General features: G+C 54.5%; 2 protein-coding genes across 6 annotated transcripts; one reads left to right on the plus strand and one right to left on the minus strand.

Moving 5' to 3' along the window:
• The first annotated feature begins 978 nt into the window (after nt 1–978).
• On the plus strand, nt 979–3,824 carry TIGD3 (tigger transposable element derived 3). The gene is made up of 2 exons (XM_012778058.2): nt 979–1,184; nt 2,011–3,824. The coding sequence occupies exon 2, from the start codon at nt 2,027–2,029 to the stop codon at nt 3,440–3,442; it is 1,416 nt and encodes a 471-aa protein (XP_012633512.1). The 5' UTR covers nt 979–1,184; nt 2,011–2,026; the 3' UTR covers nt 3,443–3,824.
• A 7,670-nt stretch (nt 3,825–11,494) lies between these two features.
• SLC25A45 (solute carrier family 25 member 45) lies at nt 11,495–15,868 on the minus strand. Of its 5 annotated transcripts, XM_012778067.2 has the most exons (7): nt 15,779–15,868; nt 14,765–14,808; nt 14,510–14,581; nt 14,022–14,207; nt 12,702–12,960; nt 12,428–12,567; nt 11,495–12,304 (listed from the first exon to the last, which is right to left on the minus strand). In XM_012778067.2, exons 1-7 carry the CDS (start codon nt 15,813–15,815, stop codon nt 12,299–12,301), a joined length of 744 nt encoding a protein of 247 aa, XP_012633521.2. In that variant the 5' UTR covers nt 15,816–15,868; the 3' UTR covers nt 11,495–12,298. The 5 variants fall into 5 exon arrangements, with proteins under 5 accessions (XP_012633521.2, XP_012633516.1, XP_012633524.1 ...); XM_012778062.3 differs by having other exon boundaries at nt 11,495–12,567; XM_012778070.3 differs by having other exon boundaries at nt 11,495–12,567; nt 14,765–14,871; nt 15,779–15,853.
• Nucleotides 15,869–18,457: the final 2,589 nt, after the last annotated feature.

Consider the following 18,457-nt stretch of genomic DNA (forward strand, 5'->3'; position numbering starts at 1 on the left):
GGTTGTGTGAGTAACAGGGCACAGCTGGTCCTCATCCTTTGACACTGAAGTAGGCTGAGAGGAAGTAGCAAAGTGATGATCTTTGGTGGCTGTGTAGTTTCAGGGCTAGGAAAGGTACAAGATAAGAACACTGTAGCAGGCTTACTAGAGCAAATTTGGAGAGGATTTACAGGAAGTGGGATTTAGGATGGGACTTGGAGGGATAGTGTCAGATGGTAGAATGAGAGTGTAGGTGGAAGCTTCTGAAGAAGGCAGAGATGGGGATGCAGAGCTGTGGGAGAGGACAGCGGAGAGGCAAGCCAGGCTGGAGCTGGGGGTAGGAAGCCCTGGACTGCAGGTTAAGATGTCTACATTTAATTCAGGACTGAAGGTTAGCAAGGAAGGGAATGATATTAGATCGTATTATTAATAAAAAGGCTAACACTAAGAGATATTAGATCTTGAGTTTAGGAACTTGAATCTCTCAAGTACCAAAACAAAAATTAGTCCTTACTCTCCCTAACTCAGAACTGACCCCTGGCAAGCAGTGTTTCCGCAGCAGGCGGACTTGGGGCCAGCGCTGTCCATGGTAACTAGCTTTTGTAGCTTGAAGCTTGCATCCATTTTCTCCTTTCATCATTTTCTCAAAAGAACTCCGTGAGGGCCATTAGCCCTACTTGGGAGACGAAGAAGCTGGGGCTGTCTAGGGACACAGCCAAGAAGACCTTGGGAGTCCAAGTCAGCCCAGAGGCTTGGGCAGGCAGAGGGCTGATCCCAGGAGGCCCGCGGCGCCGCGCGAACTCCAGCCGGGTCCTGGCTCCTCCCGCCCCTCGCGCTGGAAGCCCCGCCCCCAGAGTGCCAGTCGAACCGCCACTTCCGAGGCCTCCAATGAGACTTAGCCGGGGGCGGGACGGGGCGTCACTGAAAACCAATCTGATTGGGCCGGGGCGGGGCTGCGGCGGGTGGGCCCGAGAGGCAGCACCACCGACTGACTTCCCAGCCGGGAGAGAGCCCGGCGCGGGCGGCGCGCACGGGGCCCGGCTGTGCGCGCGCCCGCCCGCCGCCTGTCACCCGCGCTGTCCCTCGGCCCGGTCTGCCCTCCGGGTCGTGGCGCCTGTCCAGCCTCTGCTCTGCCGTCACCGCCTGGACAGGGGCTCGGGAGCCAGGCTGGGGCAGGGGCGGGAGCCACGGGAGGAGTGCTTGAGGTGGGTGCGGAGCGGGAGGCCGGGCGGGCGGGCGCCAGGGTCCGCCCCGCCGATGGGCTCCGGGTCGAGGGGGGAGAGGCCGGCCAGGGCGCGGAGTCCTGCTCACAGCCTGCTTGGGTCCTGGGTGCTCGTGCCCGCGCCCTGGTATCTCTCCCAGGCCACCACCCTCCCTGCGGGGACAGCCCGCCTCCCGCTGTCCGCAGCCTTCTCACCCTTTGTCGCCTGTGCAGCTGCCCTTTGGCCCTGCCCTGCCACTCCCCCTGCAGGCCGGACGGTCACCCAGGACCCAGCACCATATTAGACTCGCTCCTTCAGACTCCTCCGTTGCCCTTTGTCGTCTGTACACCTGTCACCTCCTCTGTGCATTAACTCCACCCCCCCCCAACATCTTCATCTAAGTTCAGCCCAGGCCATCCTCCCCATGTCCTCCCAGAGTCCCTCCCAGCAGCCCTGACTGTCCCTACACCTGCCCCTCAGCCCCTGCCCCAGGCCTTCCCCATCCATGCTCCTTTGTCTCTGCAGCTGTCCCCTCACTCTATTCATCCTTCTCCCCCAGTGATGCCAAGCCCCAGCCCAGACTCCCCTCTCCTCCTGACCAGAGAGACGCCCTCGCCCCAACTCTGTGCTGGCGTTCTTTGGGATGGGGGCTGGCCCGCCCCTCACTCAGCATGGCCATTGCCCTTCTTCTTTCAGCCTGTCTGGTCCCTCCGAACCCGCCACACTCCAGCAAGTCCCCTGTCCTCATCTATTCTCTTTTCCTTCCTGTGCTCTCATGCCTTCTGCCCTCAGCCTCCTCTGCTTCCCTCATGCTTTCCTCCTCCAACAGGGGCTGTGCAGAAGCCATGGAGCTGAGCAGCAAGAAGAAGCTGCACGCCCTGTCCCTGGCCGAGAAGATCCAGGTGCTGGAACTCCTGGATGAGTCCAAGATGTCCCAGTCAGAGGTGGCCCGGCGCTTCCAGGTCTCCCAGCCCCAGATCTCGCGCATCTGCAAGAATAAGGAGAAGCTCCTGGCGGACTGGTGCAGCGGCACAGCCAACAGGGAGCGCAAGCGCAAGCGGGAGTCCAAGTACAGCGGCATTGATGAGGCTCTGCTCTGCTGGTACCACATTGCCCGGGCCAAGGCCTGGGACGTGACGGGGCCCATGTTGCTCCACAAAGCCAAGGAACTGGCTGACATCATGGGCCAGGACTTTGTGCCCAGCATTGGGTGGCTGGTCCGCTGGAAACGCCGGAACAACGTAGGCTTTGGGGCCCGCCATGTTCTTGTGCCTCCATTTCCCCCTGAGCCACCACCCCCAGGGCTCACGGCTCAGGCCCAGCTGCCTCTTGCCCTTAAAGACTTCTCCCCAGAGGATGTTTTTGGCTGTGCTGAAGTGCCCTTGCTATATCGGGCAGTGCCCGGCAGCATGGGTACATGTGATCAAGTACAGGTGCTGCTGTGTGCCAACAGCAGGGGCACAGAGAAGCGGCAAGTATTGGTGGGTGGGCTACAAGTTGCCCCAAGATGCCTCTTTGGGGTCAGCAGTGAGGCTCTGCCCGCCTCCTACCACCTTGACCTGGGCATCCCCTGGTTAGAGTGGTTGGCACAGTTTGACAAGGACATGGGGCAGCAGGGCCGACAGGTAGCCTTGCTGTTGGCTGCCCGAGTGGTGGAGGACTTGGCAGGCCTGCCTGGGCTCTACCACGTGAGGCTCTTGCCCCTGTCTGCCTCTAGCACCACGCCTCCCCTGCCCAGCTCAGTGGTCTGGGCCTTTAAGGCCCATTACCGACGCCGTCTGCTGGGTAAGCTGGCTGCCATCCAGAGCAAGAGGGATGGCACCTCGCTGACTGAGGCTAGGGCGGGCATCACAGTGCTGGACGCTCTACACATGGTGGCGGCAGCCTGGGTCAAGGTGCCTTCTCAGCTCATTTTGAGCAGCTTCATTCAGGAAGGGCTGGCTCCTGGCAAAACACCCGTGTCCCTGGACAGAGCCTCTGAGATGCCACCAGTCCCCAGTGGGCTGAGCCGAGAGGAGTTTTCCCGCTTTGTGGACCTGGAGGGTGAAGAGCCAGGGCCTGGCATGTGCAAAGAGGAGTCGGGCACTGAAGACGAGGAGGGTAGTGGAAAGGAAGGCTTTGAGTCCCTGCCCACCAGAGCCGATGCCCTTCGGGCCCTGGGCACATTGAGGAGATGGTTTGAGTGCAATGGCACCTCCCCTGAGCTCTTTGAAAAATTCTATGACTGTGAGGAAGAGGTGGAGAGGCTCTGCTGCTTGTGAAGGTGCCTTCACCGCTTGCCAGAGCCCCCTCCTCTCCTGTTTCCCATGGAAACGCCCTCTCTAGAAGGCAGACCGGCTGTCTTTTTCCCGTGGAAATACAGCTATCTTGGAAAGTGGAGAAGGGAGAGAAGTTGGGACACCAAGTCTGGGCTTGGAGAGGAAGTTGTCCAAGCCCTGAGAAGAGGGCTCTAAAGATGCAGCTTTAGGGGTAGGAATCCAGGGTGTGTGGTTTCTAAACCCTTCTTGAAAGTTCGGAAGCCTTAGGGCGTTAGTCTAGAGAGGCTGGGACTTGGAAAGGTGGATTTGGGCTTTACAGACGGGCTGATCCCTTGAACAGTTAAAAACAGTTCTGCTTCTGGAAATAAAGTTTTTAATCAGAAAAGAGGCTAGGGTGTCATTTTCATGGGAGAAGGGTGAGAACTTTCAATGCAGGTTTGAAACATGGATTGCCCACGGTGGCTACAATGCAGCTGTCTATGGCGAGAAGGGATCCTCTTCCAGAGCCCCAGCAGCAGGGACCTCAGGACAAGGCACTGCTCTCAGGCCACCTTGGGAGGAGGAGGCTGGAGGACAGACAGACCCAGGGTGTTGCCCCAGACATGCTGCAGCTCCAGTCAGCTCAGCTGCAGCTCCCCCTCAGATTGTGTTTGGTATGGGGACAGGGCGGGCCAGGAATATGTCAGGGAAACGGAGAGGAGCCAGAACTTGGAATAATTGTTTGTTTTTTCATCTGTTCATTTCACAACTCTTCAGCACGGCCTCCTGTGTGACAAGGTTGCAAAGATGGTGTCTCTGCTAGGCAGGACCTCGCAGACAATGACAGTGGAGTGCAATTAAGGGTCATGACAAAGGCTTGCGCAAAGTACCGTGGCCCCATGGAGCTGGGGAGACGGCGGGTGGAAGGGAGCTTTGAGCTGCAGTTGGGTACGCAGAGGATACGCTAGGCCGAGGGACAGCAGGCGCAGAGGCAACTGGACCATGCACAGTGGTGTGAGGGGAAGCCGGGAGTAGGAAGGGCTGTTGGTGGCCAGGCTTAATGGTGGGAAAGCATTGAAGGGTTTCAGTCAGGCAGGAAAAGGGCATTCTTGGCGTTCTAGTATGATAACAGAGTCAGTATAGGGTGGATCAAAGATGCAAGACTGAGAGGCAGAAAGACTCTGGCTGGTTCAGATGAAAAGGTGAAGCCTGAGCCAGATCGTGGGAGCAAGACGGGAAGAAAATGGTTTTACCTGAAAGGCTGTGGGCTTTGGAGGAGACCAACTCCGGCTGGTGAGGATTCCAGCTCCAGGCCAAAATCCTCCTTGGTTGTTCAGGGTCAGCCACCAGCAATCGCAAGGCTTTACCTGGTGAGCCCCATGGGGGGCAGCTGCCGTCCCCACAGCACCCCAGGGCACAGCCAGTGCATGGCCCCCGGCCAGCCCTGCTCACCCGCACACCTGCGTCCTAGCCCAGGCGCCTCCCTCGGGGGCCTCCTCACCAGGGACCCAGGCTGAGGCGTTTTCCTGGTGCTTTCACTGAGACCTCCTTCTTGGGGGCATCAGCTGAGACCTTTCTCCACTCTGACTCAGCCCCTTTCACTCCAGCCCTCCCCCTCTCCCTCCAGAATAAAGAGGCAGGAATCTTTTATTCCCTTTTATTTGGGGCCCCTTGACAGTGAAACTGTTCTCGTCTGCCCCTCATCCGGTGCTATTCCATAAAATGGGGCACTGGGGAGCCTGGGTGCCTGGTCTTGCCTCTTGCAGGCTGTGGTGAATGAATAAATGCTTTTATGTCACTTCCAGCTTGGCTTGTTGTCCTAACTGACACTCAGCACCTGACAGCTCAGCGACTCACTTTTTTTTACACAGTTAGGAAGCTGCCCACGGGCATTTGCGGGCCTAAGATCCCAAATCACTTAGCCTTTCCTCACACTCTGCTTTTCCTGCCCTGTATTCAAGTAAATTGTTCTTTTCTGAAATCATTCCAGTTGTGAAATATCTCTTTCAAAACGTGGAAGGCAATATTACACAATCTCTACAGGTCTGACCAAAGCGACAAACGGCAGGCAGATGGGCTCTCTGTCCTCAGATGTCCTAGTCCCGTCTCAGCAGCACGGTATAACACAACATTTCACTGCTGGCTTCTTCCCAGAGCTTTTTCTTTCAAGTGACAATGAATTTCTTCCTCCTTCCTTCCTTGCAACATAACATTTCATACATTTCCTGGTTGTGGGTGATTTTGTTTGCTCCTGCGAGCCGGATTTACTGCATGCTTAGCTAGTAGGCCAGGCCCTGTTCTAGGACCCAGAGCCAGCGTGGAACAAGGCAGAGAGGCTCCCTTCTCTCTAGGGCCTGGCTCTCTGGAAGGGGGACATAGAGAATAAACCAGTGAACAAAGGAACACAGGAATTTTCCATATGGAAAAGTGTGAAGATGAAAATAAAACAATGGGGCCAGGTGCAGTGGTTCTCGCCTGTAATCCTAGCACTCTGAGAAGCCGAGGCAGGCGGATTGCTCGAGGTCAGGAGTTCGAAACCATCCTGAGCAAGAGCGAGACCCCCGTCTCTACTATAAATAGAAAGAAATTAATTGGCCAACTAATATATATATATATATATATATATATATATATATAAAATTAGCTGGGCATGGTGGCGCATGCCTGTAGTCCCAGCTACTTGGGAGGCTGAGGCAGCAGGATTGCTTAAGCCCAGGAGTTTGAGGTTGCTGTGAGCTAGGTTCATGCCAGGGCACTCACTCTAGCCTGGGCAACAGAGTGAGACTCTGTCTCAAAAAAAAAAAAAAAAGAAAAGAAAAAATTAGCCGGGCATGGTGGTGCATGCCTGTAGTTCCAGCTACTCGGGAGGCCGAGGCAGAAGGATCGCTTGAGCCCAGGAGTTTGAGGTTGCTATGAGCTGGGCTGAAGCCACGGCACTCTAGCCTGGGCAACAGAGTGAGATTCTGTCTCAAAATAAATAAATAAATAATAAAATAAAGTTTAAAAAAAAAGAAAAGAAAACAATGATGTCAGAGAGCGTGAGGAAGGGTAGTCAAGGAAATGGCGTTTGAGCCATGTCACGAATGACTCCTCTGCAAAGGGAACTGTAGGTACAGACCTGGGTTAGAAATAGTTTGATGGGGTTGAGAAATAGAAAGCAGTCCCTGTGAGGGAAGTGACAGGGACCAAAGAGGGGACAAGGTCATGGGTGTGGTCAGGGCCTTTAAGCCAGGCAGCACTTAGATCCCATTGTAAGTGAGGTAGGAAAGCAGCTGGGGTTTTTGGCATGAGTGGTTTAGACAAAGGAGGAACACGATATGTTTTATGTTTTAAAAATCAGAATTGTAGTTCCCATGTGAAGAACAGGGGCGGGGGCAGGGAGCAAAAGTGGCAGCAGGAAGACCGAGTAAGTTCTAGGAAGCTCCTGAGTTGACAGGACTTTCCAACAGACAGGGCATAGGAATGAAGGAAAGAGGCAGCAAAGACGGCGTCGACTGTCCCCAACAGAGCTCATTTTCAGTCAAGGTCAAGCGGGCCTGCCCAGTTCTGCAGCTGCTGCCGCATGCCAAGCACAGAAGGGGACAAAGAAATCATGTGTGTTATTTCTGGTTATTTCCAAGCCTGCAACAAACGCCATGTTCAGATGGCACACAAGACTCCAGGAAGCAGAGATGAAGAAGACACAGTCCTTGTTCCTAAGGTGCTCACAAACCAGAAGGGGAAATAGAAAGTTACCTATAACTCGGGTCAGTGAATAAGACCGCAGGATCCCTCCTCTCAAGGCCCTCTGAATGAATTAATATTTAGAAAGGGCTTACTACTTGCCAGGCATTACTTCAAACTCTACCTATCTACCCACCTGTCTTAGATATGATTGGTATATGTTAGATTTTTTTTTTTTTTTTGATACAGGGTCTCACTCTGTTGCTCCAGCTAGAGTGCCGTGGGGAGATCATGGCTCACTGTAATCCCAAACTCCTGGGCTCAAGCGATCCTCCCACCACTGCCTCCCAAGTAGCTGGGACTACAGGCACATGCCATTATACCTGGTTAATTTTTCTATTTTTAGTGAGACGGGGTCTTGCTCTTGCTTAGGCTGGTCTCAAACTCCTGCCCTCAAGCAATCCTCCCTCCTCTGCCTTCCAGAGTGCTAGGCTTACAGGCTTGAGCCACCATGCTTTGCACTCTGTCCATTTTTTAATTGAGTTATTTGGTTTTTGTTATTGAATTGTGTGAGGGAATTTTTTTTTAAGTTGGACTTAATCTCTGGAAAACTTGAAGATCCCACTGTAGGGTGCTCTAAGAAAATTGTGTAGTTATTCCCACAGGACACAAGGAGGCGCTAGCAGCATGAGAAATTCATTTCTTAGAGGCAGGAGTCCCAGACCTGAGGGGTGGATTAGGGAGCAGGCACATGGTTCCTGGTTCACACATAAGGGAGCCAGATCTTTTTCTTAAATGTTTTCCACCACAAAGGAGAGAGGCAGGTTTCTTGTAGATTCCCTGCACTGGTGGGCAGAAGATTTCTAGGCTACCTTTTCACTGAAGGGGTAGCTTTCTCCTGGATCTATATAAATCTACTTAATTTATGAATCTTGGTCTCAACTCCCCTACTGTATGTGGACTCCGGTTCTAATCTGTTCCCTGTGGTTTTTTAATCACCAAGCTTGTGGAGTCAGCGTTTGCCCCAGGGGCAGCCCCAGTTCTAACACTGTGGTTTATACTTGCTATTCCTTGTTTTGGGGGGTCCTTAGGAAGTTCTCTTACTTCTTGCAAAGCCAGCAATGGTTTTATTATAATTGATCTTGAATCTGGTTGCTTTCTAGTAGGAGGGCTCTAAGTAAAATCTAGAGCACCAGGCTGCCGGAGAGGAAGTCAGGAAGACCAGTCTTCTTTCCTTCATGTATTCATTCACTCATTTGTTCAACTATTTATTGAGCATCTCTGCATACCAGCTCCAGTTTTGATGATGAGCAATCCAGGCGGGGTCTCTGCTTCACGGAGCTCATAGTTTAGAGGAGAGACAGACATAACCAAAGCGTCACGAAAACAAGAGTGTGTCATTGCTGACCGAGGAAGGGGGATGACGTGAAGGCACAAGCCAGTGGTTCTCAATGTGTGGCCCGCACCCGCAGAGTCAGCAGCATCTGTGAAGTTAGTGAAATGCCAATTCCCAGGCCCTCCACAAATCTACTGAATCAGAAACTCCAGGGTGGACCCAGCAACTGCATTTTTTTTTTTTTTTTTTTTTTTTGAGACAGAGTCTCGCTTTGTTGCCCAGGCTAGAGTGAGTGCTGTGGTGTCAGCCTAGCTCACAGCAACCTCATACTCCTGGGCTCAAGCGATCCTCCTGCCTCAACCTCCCAAGTAGCTGGGACTACAGGCATGTGCCACCATGCCCAGCTAATTTTTTCTATATCTATTAGTTGGCCAATTAATTTCTATTTATAGTAGAGACGGGGTCTCGCTCTTGCTCAGGTTGGTTTCGAACTCCTGACCTCAAGCAATCCGCCCGCCTCAGCCTCCCAGAGTGCTAGGATTATCCCACCAACTGCATTTTAACAAACCTTCCAGGAGATTCTGAACAACTGGCATAAAGCAAAGGAACCTGGCCTAGGCAGAGATGCTGAGGAAGGCCTCCCAAAGGATGCGCTACTGAACCGACAGCTGAAGGCAGCGAGACCACGCACAAACGTCCCACGGTGGGAGGGAGCCCTGCAGGCCCTGATTGGGCAGAGTGACGGGGAGCCACTGGGGAGCAGGGCGACTTGATCAGAAATGCATTTCAAAAAATTAAATTACTTGTCCAGATTCAGGAGAAGACCAGAGCTGTGCTATTAGGATTGAAAAGTGGGGGAGTGGGCCCCAGAAAACCTTTAAAAGCAGGTTAACAGGAGTTAGGGGCTCCTTTGACGTGGCAGTGGGAGAGGGAGCGCTGCTCTGAGGCACCTGGCCCTGGAAGCAGAGGCTGTTCCTGTGCCGAGCACTGCAGCAGGGGTGAGCTAGGGACACTTAGGTACCTTGGGGACACCCAGGGATCCACAACTGGGAGCTCAGGAGCCTGGGCAGGCTGGAGACGCCACCTAAGTCCCATTTACAGAGTGACTCCTCTTAGCTCAGCTGCTGGTGAGTCTGGTGAAAGTTATTTAAGCCAGAATCATCCTCAAGCTGTGTCAATTCCCCCTTTCCCGGCACCTGTAGGTGTCGTGTCACTACACACACGTCAGTCTCCTGGAATTTCTTCAGCTGTGGTCATTACTGTAAGGATGACATTTGTCAACACAAATCCAATGAGACATCGAATAATAGTTTGCCCAAGTTGTAAACTCTTTGCAGGTGACCGTCAGACATCACCCTCTGTAACCTCAAAGCAAGTTCACTGTTTCTTTCCTACTTATTAGGGGTTTCTTCTATGTCTTCTAAGCTCTCAAAAGTAATGGCAACCTTGAATAACGTCTGTTAAATTTTTTTTTTTGAGACAGAGTCTCACTCTCTTGCCTGGGCTACACTGCCAGGGCATCAGCCTAGCTCACAGCAACCTTAAATTCCTGGGCTCAAGCAATCCTCCTGCCTCAGCTTCCCGAGTAGCTGGGACTATAGGCACTCGCCACCAAGATCAGCTAATTTTTTCTATTTTTAGTTGTTTGGCTAATTTCTTTGTATTTATAATAGAGATGGGGTCTCACTATGTATAGTAGAGATGGAATCTCGCTCTTGCTCAGGCTGGTCTTCAACTCCTGAGCTCAAGTGATCCTCCCGCCTCGGCCTCCCAGAGTGCTAGGATTACAGATGTGAGCCATTGTGCCAGGCCAGATCTGTTAAATTTTTAAGCAGTTTCACATTCATCTTATGACACCCTGCTGATTTAAAAACATCTAGATTTTTTTTGTTTTGGTTTAGCGATTTAATTGGCTTTTATTAATGATTGTTGAATCAGGCAACATTTCATTCTTTAAAAAAGATAGGTGTTTCAATAAATTGAGCAGAGGGATTTGGCTTTATAGGCAGAAAAAAAGATGAAGAAAGCAGAAACAGGGAACAAAAAGCAGATCAGTCATTTCAGAGTTACTAATATTTCACATACAGAGTTAACACAGACAGAACTTCCTTACTACACTGGCTTAGGTACACGGGGCCACTTCTGACTGTTTGCTGTGAATCTCCTATTTTTTTTGAAAACTGGCTTGTTTCAAAATTCAATTTGATTATGGAAGACACCTAGCACGAGTGACTCCATTGTCTCTGGACCCAGTGTAGAAGCTCAGTCCAAACAACGGCCTCTCATACATTTTGTTTAATGACATCTTTAAAGATCAGGAACCAGGATTAAAACAATAAAACAGTTGAGCAAATTATTTGGGAGCATCGTCACTCAGGATTAGCCTCTAGCAAAACGCTATGAAATGTAGCTTTATATACTTAAATCCAGAAAATTCCATTACCCTTACTGCTGTTTGGCTACCCCAGGAGCTCCCTCTCCCAAAGCCGGTCACTTTGGTTCTTCTCTTTGGAGTCTGGAGGCATCTCATGGCCCCTCCTTCCACCTACCTAGAGTTTAGTCAAGTGCAGCCACTTAGTGAAAACGGATGAAGGAAGAAAAGAAAGCAAGCTGGGGTTTAAGGTAACAATTATAAATATCTGACACCCCTAATGGTGATACATGTTTCCTCTGTAAACTGTGACGATAATACTACGATGGTTTCTGTAGAGAGTCCCTGGCAAATGGCAGTAACTTCAGGAATCCAGGTCACCATGAGGTAGACTCAGGTTGACCTCAGACCAGATCGGGACATTAATGGGTACAAACTAACCTCAGCTTTATTGTCATTAAAATAGCCCTCTCAGCTGGCTTTTCGTTCCCACTTAGCAATTGAGATGGGTAAACAAGTGCCCTAGGCTAGGAGTGGGCAAGGCAAACTCCCCACCTTCTGCCACCACTCCATGGCACATGAGCTCGACAGGTCAGGCAGGCAATCGGGGCCGGGCAGTTCGGTAGACAGGTGTGTGCGGTGGGCCCGAAGTTGCAGGTGTGTGCAACCGGAGTGGGGCGAGACGGGCCGGGAGTGCAACAGGCACTTCACTTAACGAGCATTTATTGGACACGTGCTGGGAAACACGCAGAAGTACAACCCCCGCCTGGAGCAGCTCACCGCCATCGCCATCCAGTGGGGAAGTCAAGAAGCGAACCGGCAGCTCTGAAGCAGCGCAGGCAGCACCATGATCCAGGAACGTGAGCGGGATGTCTGAACCCCAAAGCCAGCCTGGGCTTGGGGGAGGAGCCAAGGAAGGACTCCAGGGGACAGTGCTCAGCCTGGGTCTTGGAGGAGAATGGGGTCAGGCAGGGGATCACGACGTCACCCTGCCAGACACTGCGCACTGCCGGTCAGGAAGGAATCACCCTTCCAGGCCAGGGTGATGACAGAACACCGCTTGTTCAGGGGCCGGGAAGCCACTAAAGAACAGCAAAGCCTTGTGGGCAGGAGGGCCCAGGTGGTGGAGGGAGCCACTGAAGGATTCTGAGTCATGGAAGGGCGCGGTGTGACAGGGGCGGTGGGAGGCAGCAGGGCTGGGCTGGTGCCAGCGGCAGAGCGTCCAGAGCTCTTCAGGAGGCGCGGGGCTGTGGCACTCAGCACGCTGGCCAGGCCGCCTGTGCCCGGCTCTCTGCTCCACGACTTCACGGAGGGAGGCTGAGCCCGCTGGCGCTGGCGTCTGCACAGCCCACTCTGGGCGGCTGGGAGGTGCCTTGATGCAGAAGAGCTGAAACTCGTGCCTTTGAATTACAAACTGTGCTTCCAAATTGACCTCCGATCTCGGCTCCATCTCCAACTGGTGGGTGGGCGCTGGGCCTGCTGGGGAGCTACTGGCATCGCCCAGCCAGGCTCATCCCTACCAGCGTAGGAGATATTCGTAGCTGAGGAAGGTGACAGCGTTGACAGGAAAGGCACGGGCACTGTTGATGGTGACCCCCCGGAAGAAGACCCCCGGGCCTTCCTGCCGGACGCTGCTCACCATGCAGTCCAGCACGCCCTGGTACGCCCTCCGCTTCAGCCCGTCCATCTGCATCCGGGACTTGATCACGTCTAAGGGTGTGGCTGTGACCCAGGACGCGATGCCAGCAAAGCCCCCTGCCACTAGCACTGTGGCTGAGCCTGGGGCAGAGGGAGCCCAGGTAGGGTCAGACCTGGAACAGAGCATCTCCCCAGTCCCCAGTTCCCCTCCCCAAGTCCAGCCACCTGCTACCTGCACCTCTCCGTCCCCCACCCTCTCGTGCTGCTCTACTTACTAGGATTCTGGCCCTCTGGTGTATACTGGCGACAGAGCACTTCATAGGTGACAAAGTAGATTCCCAATGTAGGGGTGTCTCTCAGCGTCAGGGCCCAGGCTCCTCGGAACAACCCCCGGGGCCCCTCCTTCTGGAAGATGGAGGCTGCACAGTGCATGGGTCCCCGGTACCGGGGTGGGGGGCCCCCCAGCTGGCCCCTCGGCTCTGTCTGGTTTTGTAACCGGACTTTGATGAGGTCAAAAGGGGCCAGGAAGTAGGCCTGTTAGAAAGGAAACGTGAATGCCCTGGGTGGGGCTTTGGGCTGGGAACCATCTGCTTATATTAAGCAGAGGCAGGGGGAGGGCAGGGGGCAGCACCTTCCCAGAGGCCTGGCTGTGCCTGGACCAGCCTCGCAGCCCAGGGTCTCAGTTCTCTTCCTTGTTTTGGGGTGGAGGTTGCAGGTCTCAGGGCTTAGAAAAACTGTAGGCATGCACCTTGTACAAAAATGGGCAGAAGGAAAGCCAGGACCTTTGGGGGTCTCATTAATCATTAATTCATTTGAATGAGCAACTTGACTTTGCCCTTTGTCCTTGCTCTCTACCACATGAAGTGTGTCATGGGCGTCAGGGCATATAGAGGGTGACCCAGACCAATAGAGGGTGACCCAGTCACCTGGCTGAGGTGCGAGAGGGAGGCGTATGCTCCTCCCTCTGCCTCTTTGAGCTCAGAGGCCCCACTCAACTTGGTTCCCATTGGTGCCTATAGGTCCCTTTTTCCTCTACCCTACCCCAACAACCCCGGCTCTACGGTGCTCAGAACAAAGACCAAAACCAGATGACTGGAGTGACTTAATGATGAATACCTCGGGCCTCTCCCACGAGAGCTGTCTCCCAGGTAGCTGCCACCCCTGAGCTGCCGGCAAAGGGCTGCGCTGGGTAGGGCAGGGGACATGCCAGGACCACATCAGGACCAGGCCAGAGGGCCTGGGCTCACAGCTCTGCTGGGCCCAGCAGCTCTCCAGGGTCGAAGGTCTGCTGGGGAGTGGGCTTCTCACAGCTCCGAGGCTGGCAGATGCTCCTGGAGGTAGGTAACCCCTGAGAGCCTAAGAGTGGGGCACAGCTGCTTTTCCATGGCATCTTCCTGGCACTGCTCCCCCGCCCCCACACCTGCAGCCTGGAAGGCCACAGCACAGTCAGGCCAGGTCACCAGAGGCATGCCTCACGTTCCCCTAGTGAAGGCCTGCCCATCCACAGCTGTGGGTCATCAGACAGGGATGGGAGAGGACAGATCGAGCTGACTGTCATTGTGTCACCTGTGTGTACCCATGTGCTGCCCCCTCACCTGCAGGAACCCCCCAGTGCAGCCTGCTATGAAGACATGTGTGTAGCTGGGCGGCTGGGTGCGCCGCTCCTGGTGGGAAGTTGCGGTGAGTGCCAGCAGGGAATTGCTGTAGACCCCGAACAGCACGGAGTTGACCAGGGCTATGCTCGCGATGGGAAAGCTCATGCCCTTGAAGAAGCCCAGCAGCTGCAGGGAGACACGGCGACACTAGAGCGGGTGCTGTGAGGCCTCCCTTTTGCCCTTTCCTGCCATGGCAAGGCCGTCTCTGGCTGGAAGCCACTCCCAAGCCCTGCCATAGCAAGGTGGGGATAGGCTGAGGCTGGGGAAGGCCTGGCTCCACTCTTGGGGTGCTAAGCTACCACCAAGTCCCCCAAAGGTCCCAGACTTGGGTCATCTCTCCTCCAGAAGCAGAGCCCTGCTGGGGAGGAGATGGAAGTTGGTACCAAACACCCCAGATGCCTCCTACCCGAAAGAAGCAGGCCACTCACCGACTCATGGCGGTAAATCTTCACCATGCAATCAACGATGCCCCGGTACGTGGTCTGGGTCTGCAGCCGCACCTGGATGGGGAGGACAGAGCAGGTGGGGTGGCAGGGCCGGTGGGCAGCTCACTCTTCCCTCTGGCCCAGGAGCAGCATGCCAGAGGCAGGAAGAGCCTCCACTAGCCAGGCCTGATCTCAGGGCACCCTGACATTTGGTTTGGATGAGATCTTTCATTCTTCAGGTGCCTCTCCTAAACTCACCTTCACAGTGTCAAAGGGGTGTCCCAGGACCAAGCCCAGAGCTCCTGTGGTGACAAGAAGATGGTATGAGTGCGAGCCTCACGCCAGGCCCAGGGCACAAGTCTGTGCTGAGAGGAAAGAGGGATTTAGGCAGGAGGAAGGGGGCAGGACCTTCTCAGACACATGCAGCCATCTTCCTGCCAGACACCAGAGAAACTCCAGCTGTCCCCTACCCCGTCCACATGGGGCTGGAAGGCATTGGGTCAGGGATTGAGGCCCTGACCCACCTGAGAACGCACACTTGGAAGCGAAGAGCCAACCAAAGACACATGTGTCCTTGGCTGAGAGTGAACGCCCAAGTGTCCTGCTGCTTATAAACAGTGGGACTCTGGACAAGTCTCCAATGCTCCCACCTCCTGCCAGCTTCACCCTTCCTTCCAACTCATAAGGTTGTCGCCTTGATCCAGAGCTGGAGGCCCTTTCAGGAATCCTGCTGGCCCTTGGACAGGGCCTCCCTACGCCCCACTCCCCAGCCATAGTCTTGTCCTCCACAGCAGGGCTGGTTCTGGAGCTTGGAGAAGGTCTCATCCCAAGGAGGCAGGTTCATAATGTCCCTCCCTCCCAACAGGAATGTCACCCCGAAGCTGGGCTGGGTCCACAAGCACAGGAGCCCTCCTCAGAAGCCAGGAGTGCAACCCTTGGGGCAGAGGCCAAAGGGAATTCAGGATAGCAGGTGAGGTCAAAGGTGAACTTCCTTTCTGACCCCCACAGGGTGGGCCTGGAGAGGAGGGCTTGAGGCACAGGGTGCTCCCTGGGGAGGCGTCTGGCAACATGGCCTTGGACGCACCAGCAGCACCTCCCCCTGCGCCTTCCTCTCCTCTCCCTGCCTGCCACTCTCAGGAGGCTCTGGGGACAGCCGACTCTGGGGTGCTCTGGGGGAACTCACACTTTGGCCTCAGCACCTCCTGTCACCCACCTTCCCCAGGAAGTGACCTACCTGGGCAGGAAGCGACAGAAGGAAGGAAAATGTCTCACCAGAGATCCAACCAGCCACGAACTCCTCCACAGGCATCAGGCATCGTGTGGGCTCCGTGGGAACTGGCGGCTGCAGCAGAGAGACAGTGAAGGTTGAATTCCCCCCTCCCCCTCCTCCCTCCGCTGATAACCTCCCGCTAATGTTTAACCCTGGCTGGAGGGTGACAAGTGGCCTAGTGCCCAGACCTGGGGCAACTATGGGGGAGAGCCAGCCAATTCTGGTGACCCTGAGACTGGAAGGGGTGTGCAGAATGTGGAATCTCACAGGCCAGGATGACAGATGGAACCACGGAGACCTGATCCCCAAACCCTGGCAATGATGATGCTGGGGGTGGCAACCTGGTCCCAGCCCTTGGTCAGGCCCCTCTGGGACTGCCTTCAGCCCTCAATGATGGGGAGGCCCTGCAGGCCCATCCTAGCCTAGCCCCCCACCTCTCTGTTAGCAGCTGCCAGGCCGCCTTACCCCCCTCCCCCCACCTGCCCGCAGGCCAGTGCGGATGGCGAGTGGCCACCAGGGGGCAGGCCCAGCCCACAGTTGCCTGTGGCATAGGGTAGCTGCCGAGACAGGGCAGGGGGGCACAGCCCAGGAGGAGCCGCTCCCAGGAGTGACTCACCAGCCGGAAGCTGTTCTCCCAGAGTTGTTTACAACTCCCGTGTGTGAGTCAAAGACAGCCTGCCTAGGCCTCTTCTTTCCCAGGGGAAAGATGGGGGCTTGGAGAGATAAAGAGCCCTGTGTCTCTCTACAAGGGCCTGTCCCGCTCAAAGCCAAAACCAAAATCCTTCCCAGGCTCAGGAAGCCGCAGGCACCGCCCATTTTCCTCTGACCTCACATCCAGCCACCCCTGACTCCAGGCCTAGCACTGGCTGCTCCCTCTTCCTGGACACTCTCAGCCTCCCCACCTCAAACCCCCTCACCTGCTCCTCGGTGAGCCCCCCAACAACCTTGCTGTCTGCCCTGCCCCCCAGCAGTCAGCACCCGGCTCTTTCTCTTCTTCCTCTCGTCACATTTATTGCCTCTGACCCATGATGTATCCCGTCTTTCAGGCAGGGATCTCTGGCTGTTTTGCTCATTAATGTATCTCAAAGGCTTAGAACAGTGGGTGGCACAGGGTGGGCACTCAGTGAATATTCTGTCTCTAAAAAATAACAAATATTGAGTGAATGAATTAATGGAAAAGTCAGGGAGTGGCATCAGTGGCCAGCCCTGGGGTTCTGGTCCTCTCCCAGCATCACCAAAGGGCCCCAAAGAACATAAAAAGTCCAATAGTACCCCGCCCTCCCCTCCAGATCTCGTTGAAGCTCTTAGTTTCCTATCAGATGCTCAAGGCCCAGTCCTGCTCACCCTCCTCTCTCTCTGTGACTACTACCTCGTGTGGGTGGTAGGTTCTAGAAGGCAGGGCCTTATTCTGACCTCCTGGCCCTGGAACTGCCTGGGGCTCTTTGGGCCACCCTAAAGACCATCCCAAGGACTGGCCTCATGGTGGGTTGGCTGCAGTCCTAGTCCTGCCTCTTGTTCTTTCCCTGAGTGGTGTTGGGCAACCCCTTCTGTGAGCCTTGGGGTCCTTTATTGTTTGCCAGAGTAGGGGACCGGCCCAGCTGACTGCCAATGTCTAAGCCTCCTTGGCTCTAAAGGCTGCAGGGTCTTTCCTCCCTCACTCTAGAATGGGCCCCATTCTCTCCTCCAATCTCACAGCCCACCTTGTTCAAGCGAAACCCTCATTCCCACTTCCGTAGAGCACTGCAGAAGAGAAGCCCCCCTACGCACGGCACTACAGGGCTCTCACTTCATCACTCTCTAGCTCACAACTTCTAAGGCGTCCTCACTGCCTGAAAAACCTGCCCCATACCCCTCACCCTGGGGTTCAGGGCCCCGGCCTTGGTGCCACCCCACCTGCTGTGCTCCTACACAGCAGGGTCTTTCCTGGTTCTAACCATGCAGCCGCGGCTACCTGGAATGCCTTTCTTTCCCCATCCTGCTGCCGGCACACTACTCAGCCTTCCAGCTCTCCTCCAAGGCTGCCCCCTCAGCTAGACCCCAGTTCCAGCCTCTCCACTGCCACCACACACACCGGCAGATGTCACCTTTTTTATTTAATCTTTCCAATCCTGTTTTCTCATTCATAAAACAGAGCTATACTACTCATCTCTTACTGTGTTATAAGGATTAAAGCACTTAGAACAGTGGCTGGCATAGAAATAGTAGCTGCTAATGCTCTTATTTTCATTCACAGGACACATGAGGACCACATGAAGGAACATCCGGGAAAGGGCCTGGCTCAGTGTCTAGCACACAGCAGGTGAGCAGGAAGTGAGGACCCTCCTCTTCCTGCTTGTAGCATTTTGTAGCTCTTAAGGCAATATTGTCATCTTCTGTAGTTTTAAATATGCTGTTCTCCTGGGCTCCTTTCTCTCTGGCCTTTTCCTCCAATCCCCAGTGAAACCCCAACATACACTTCCCGAGGCCAGGGGCTGTATCTCACTGCGGTCTCCACCCCCTGACCTGGCACAGGTCCTACACCCAGCAAGCACCCAACAACACCCAACTATGTCCCCACTTCGCTCTGACTGGGTGAATAGAAGGAACAGATGGAAGGGCCTGAAGAAAAAAAAGAAAATTTTTCTGTCTCTTTAAAACTTCCCCTACTCTTTTTGGGACCTCTGGCCTGCCCTGCATCACTG

Source organism: Microcebus murinus, chromosome 4 (assembly GCF_040939455.1).
Source record: "Microcebus murinus isolate Inina chromosome 4, M.murinus_Inina_mat1.0, whole genome shotgun sequence".
Classification (NCBI taxonomy): Eukaryota; Metazoa; Chordata; class Mammalia; order Primates; family Cheirogaleidae; genus Microcebus; species Microcebus murinus.

Bases quoted from the DNA above. Each gene is read 5' to 3' on its own strand.
- SLC25A45 (XM_012778062.3), bottom strand. From the start codon at position 15,815: ATGCCTGTGGAGGAGTTCGTGGCTGGTTGGATCTCTG. The intron at 14,809-15,778 runs GTGAGACATTTT...TTGTCACCACAG, and splicing joins CGTGGCTGGTTGGATCTCTG to GAGCTCTGGGCTTGGTCCTG. The intron at 14,582-14,764 runs GTGAGTTTAGGA...CTCCCCATCCAG, and splicing joins ACCCCTTTGACACTGTGAAG to GTGCGGCTGCAGACCCAGAC.
- TIGD3 (XM_012778058.2), top strand. From the start codon at position 2,027: ATGGAGCTGAGCAGCAAGAAGAAGCTGCACGCCCTGTCCCTGGCCGAG.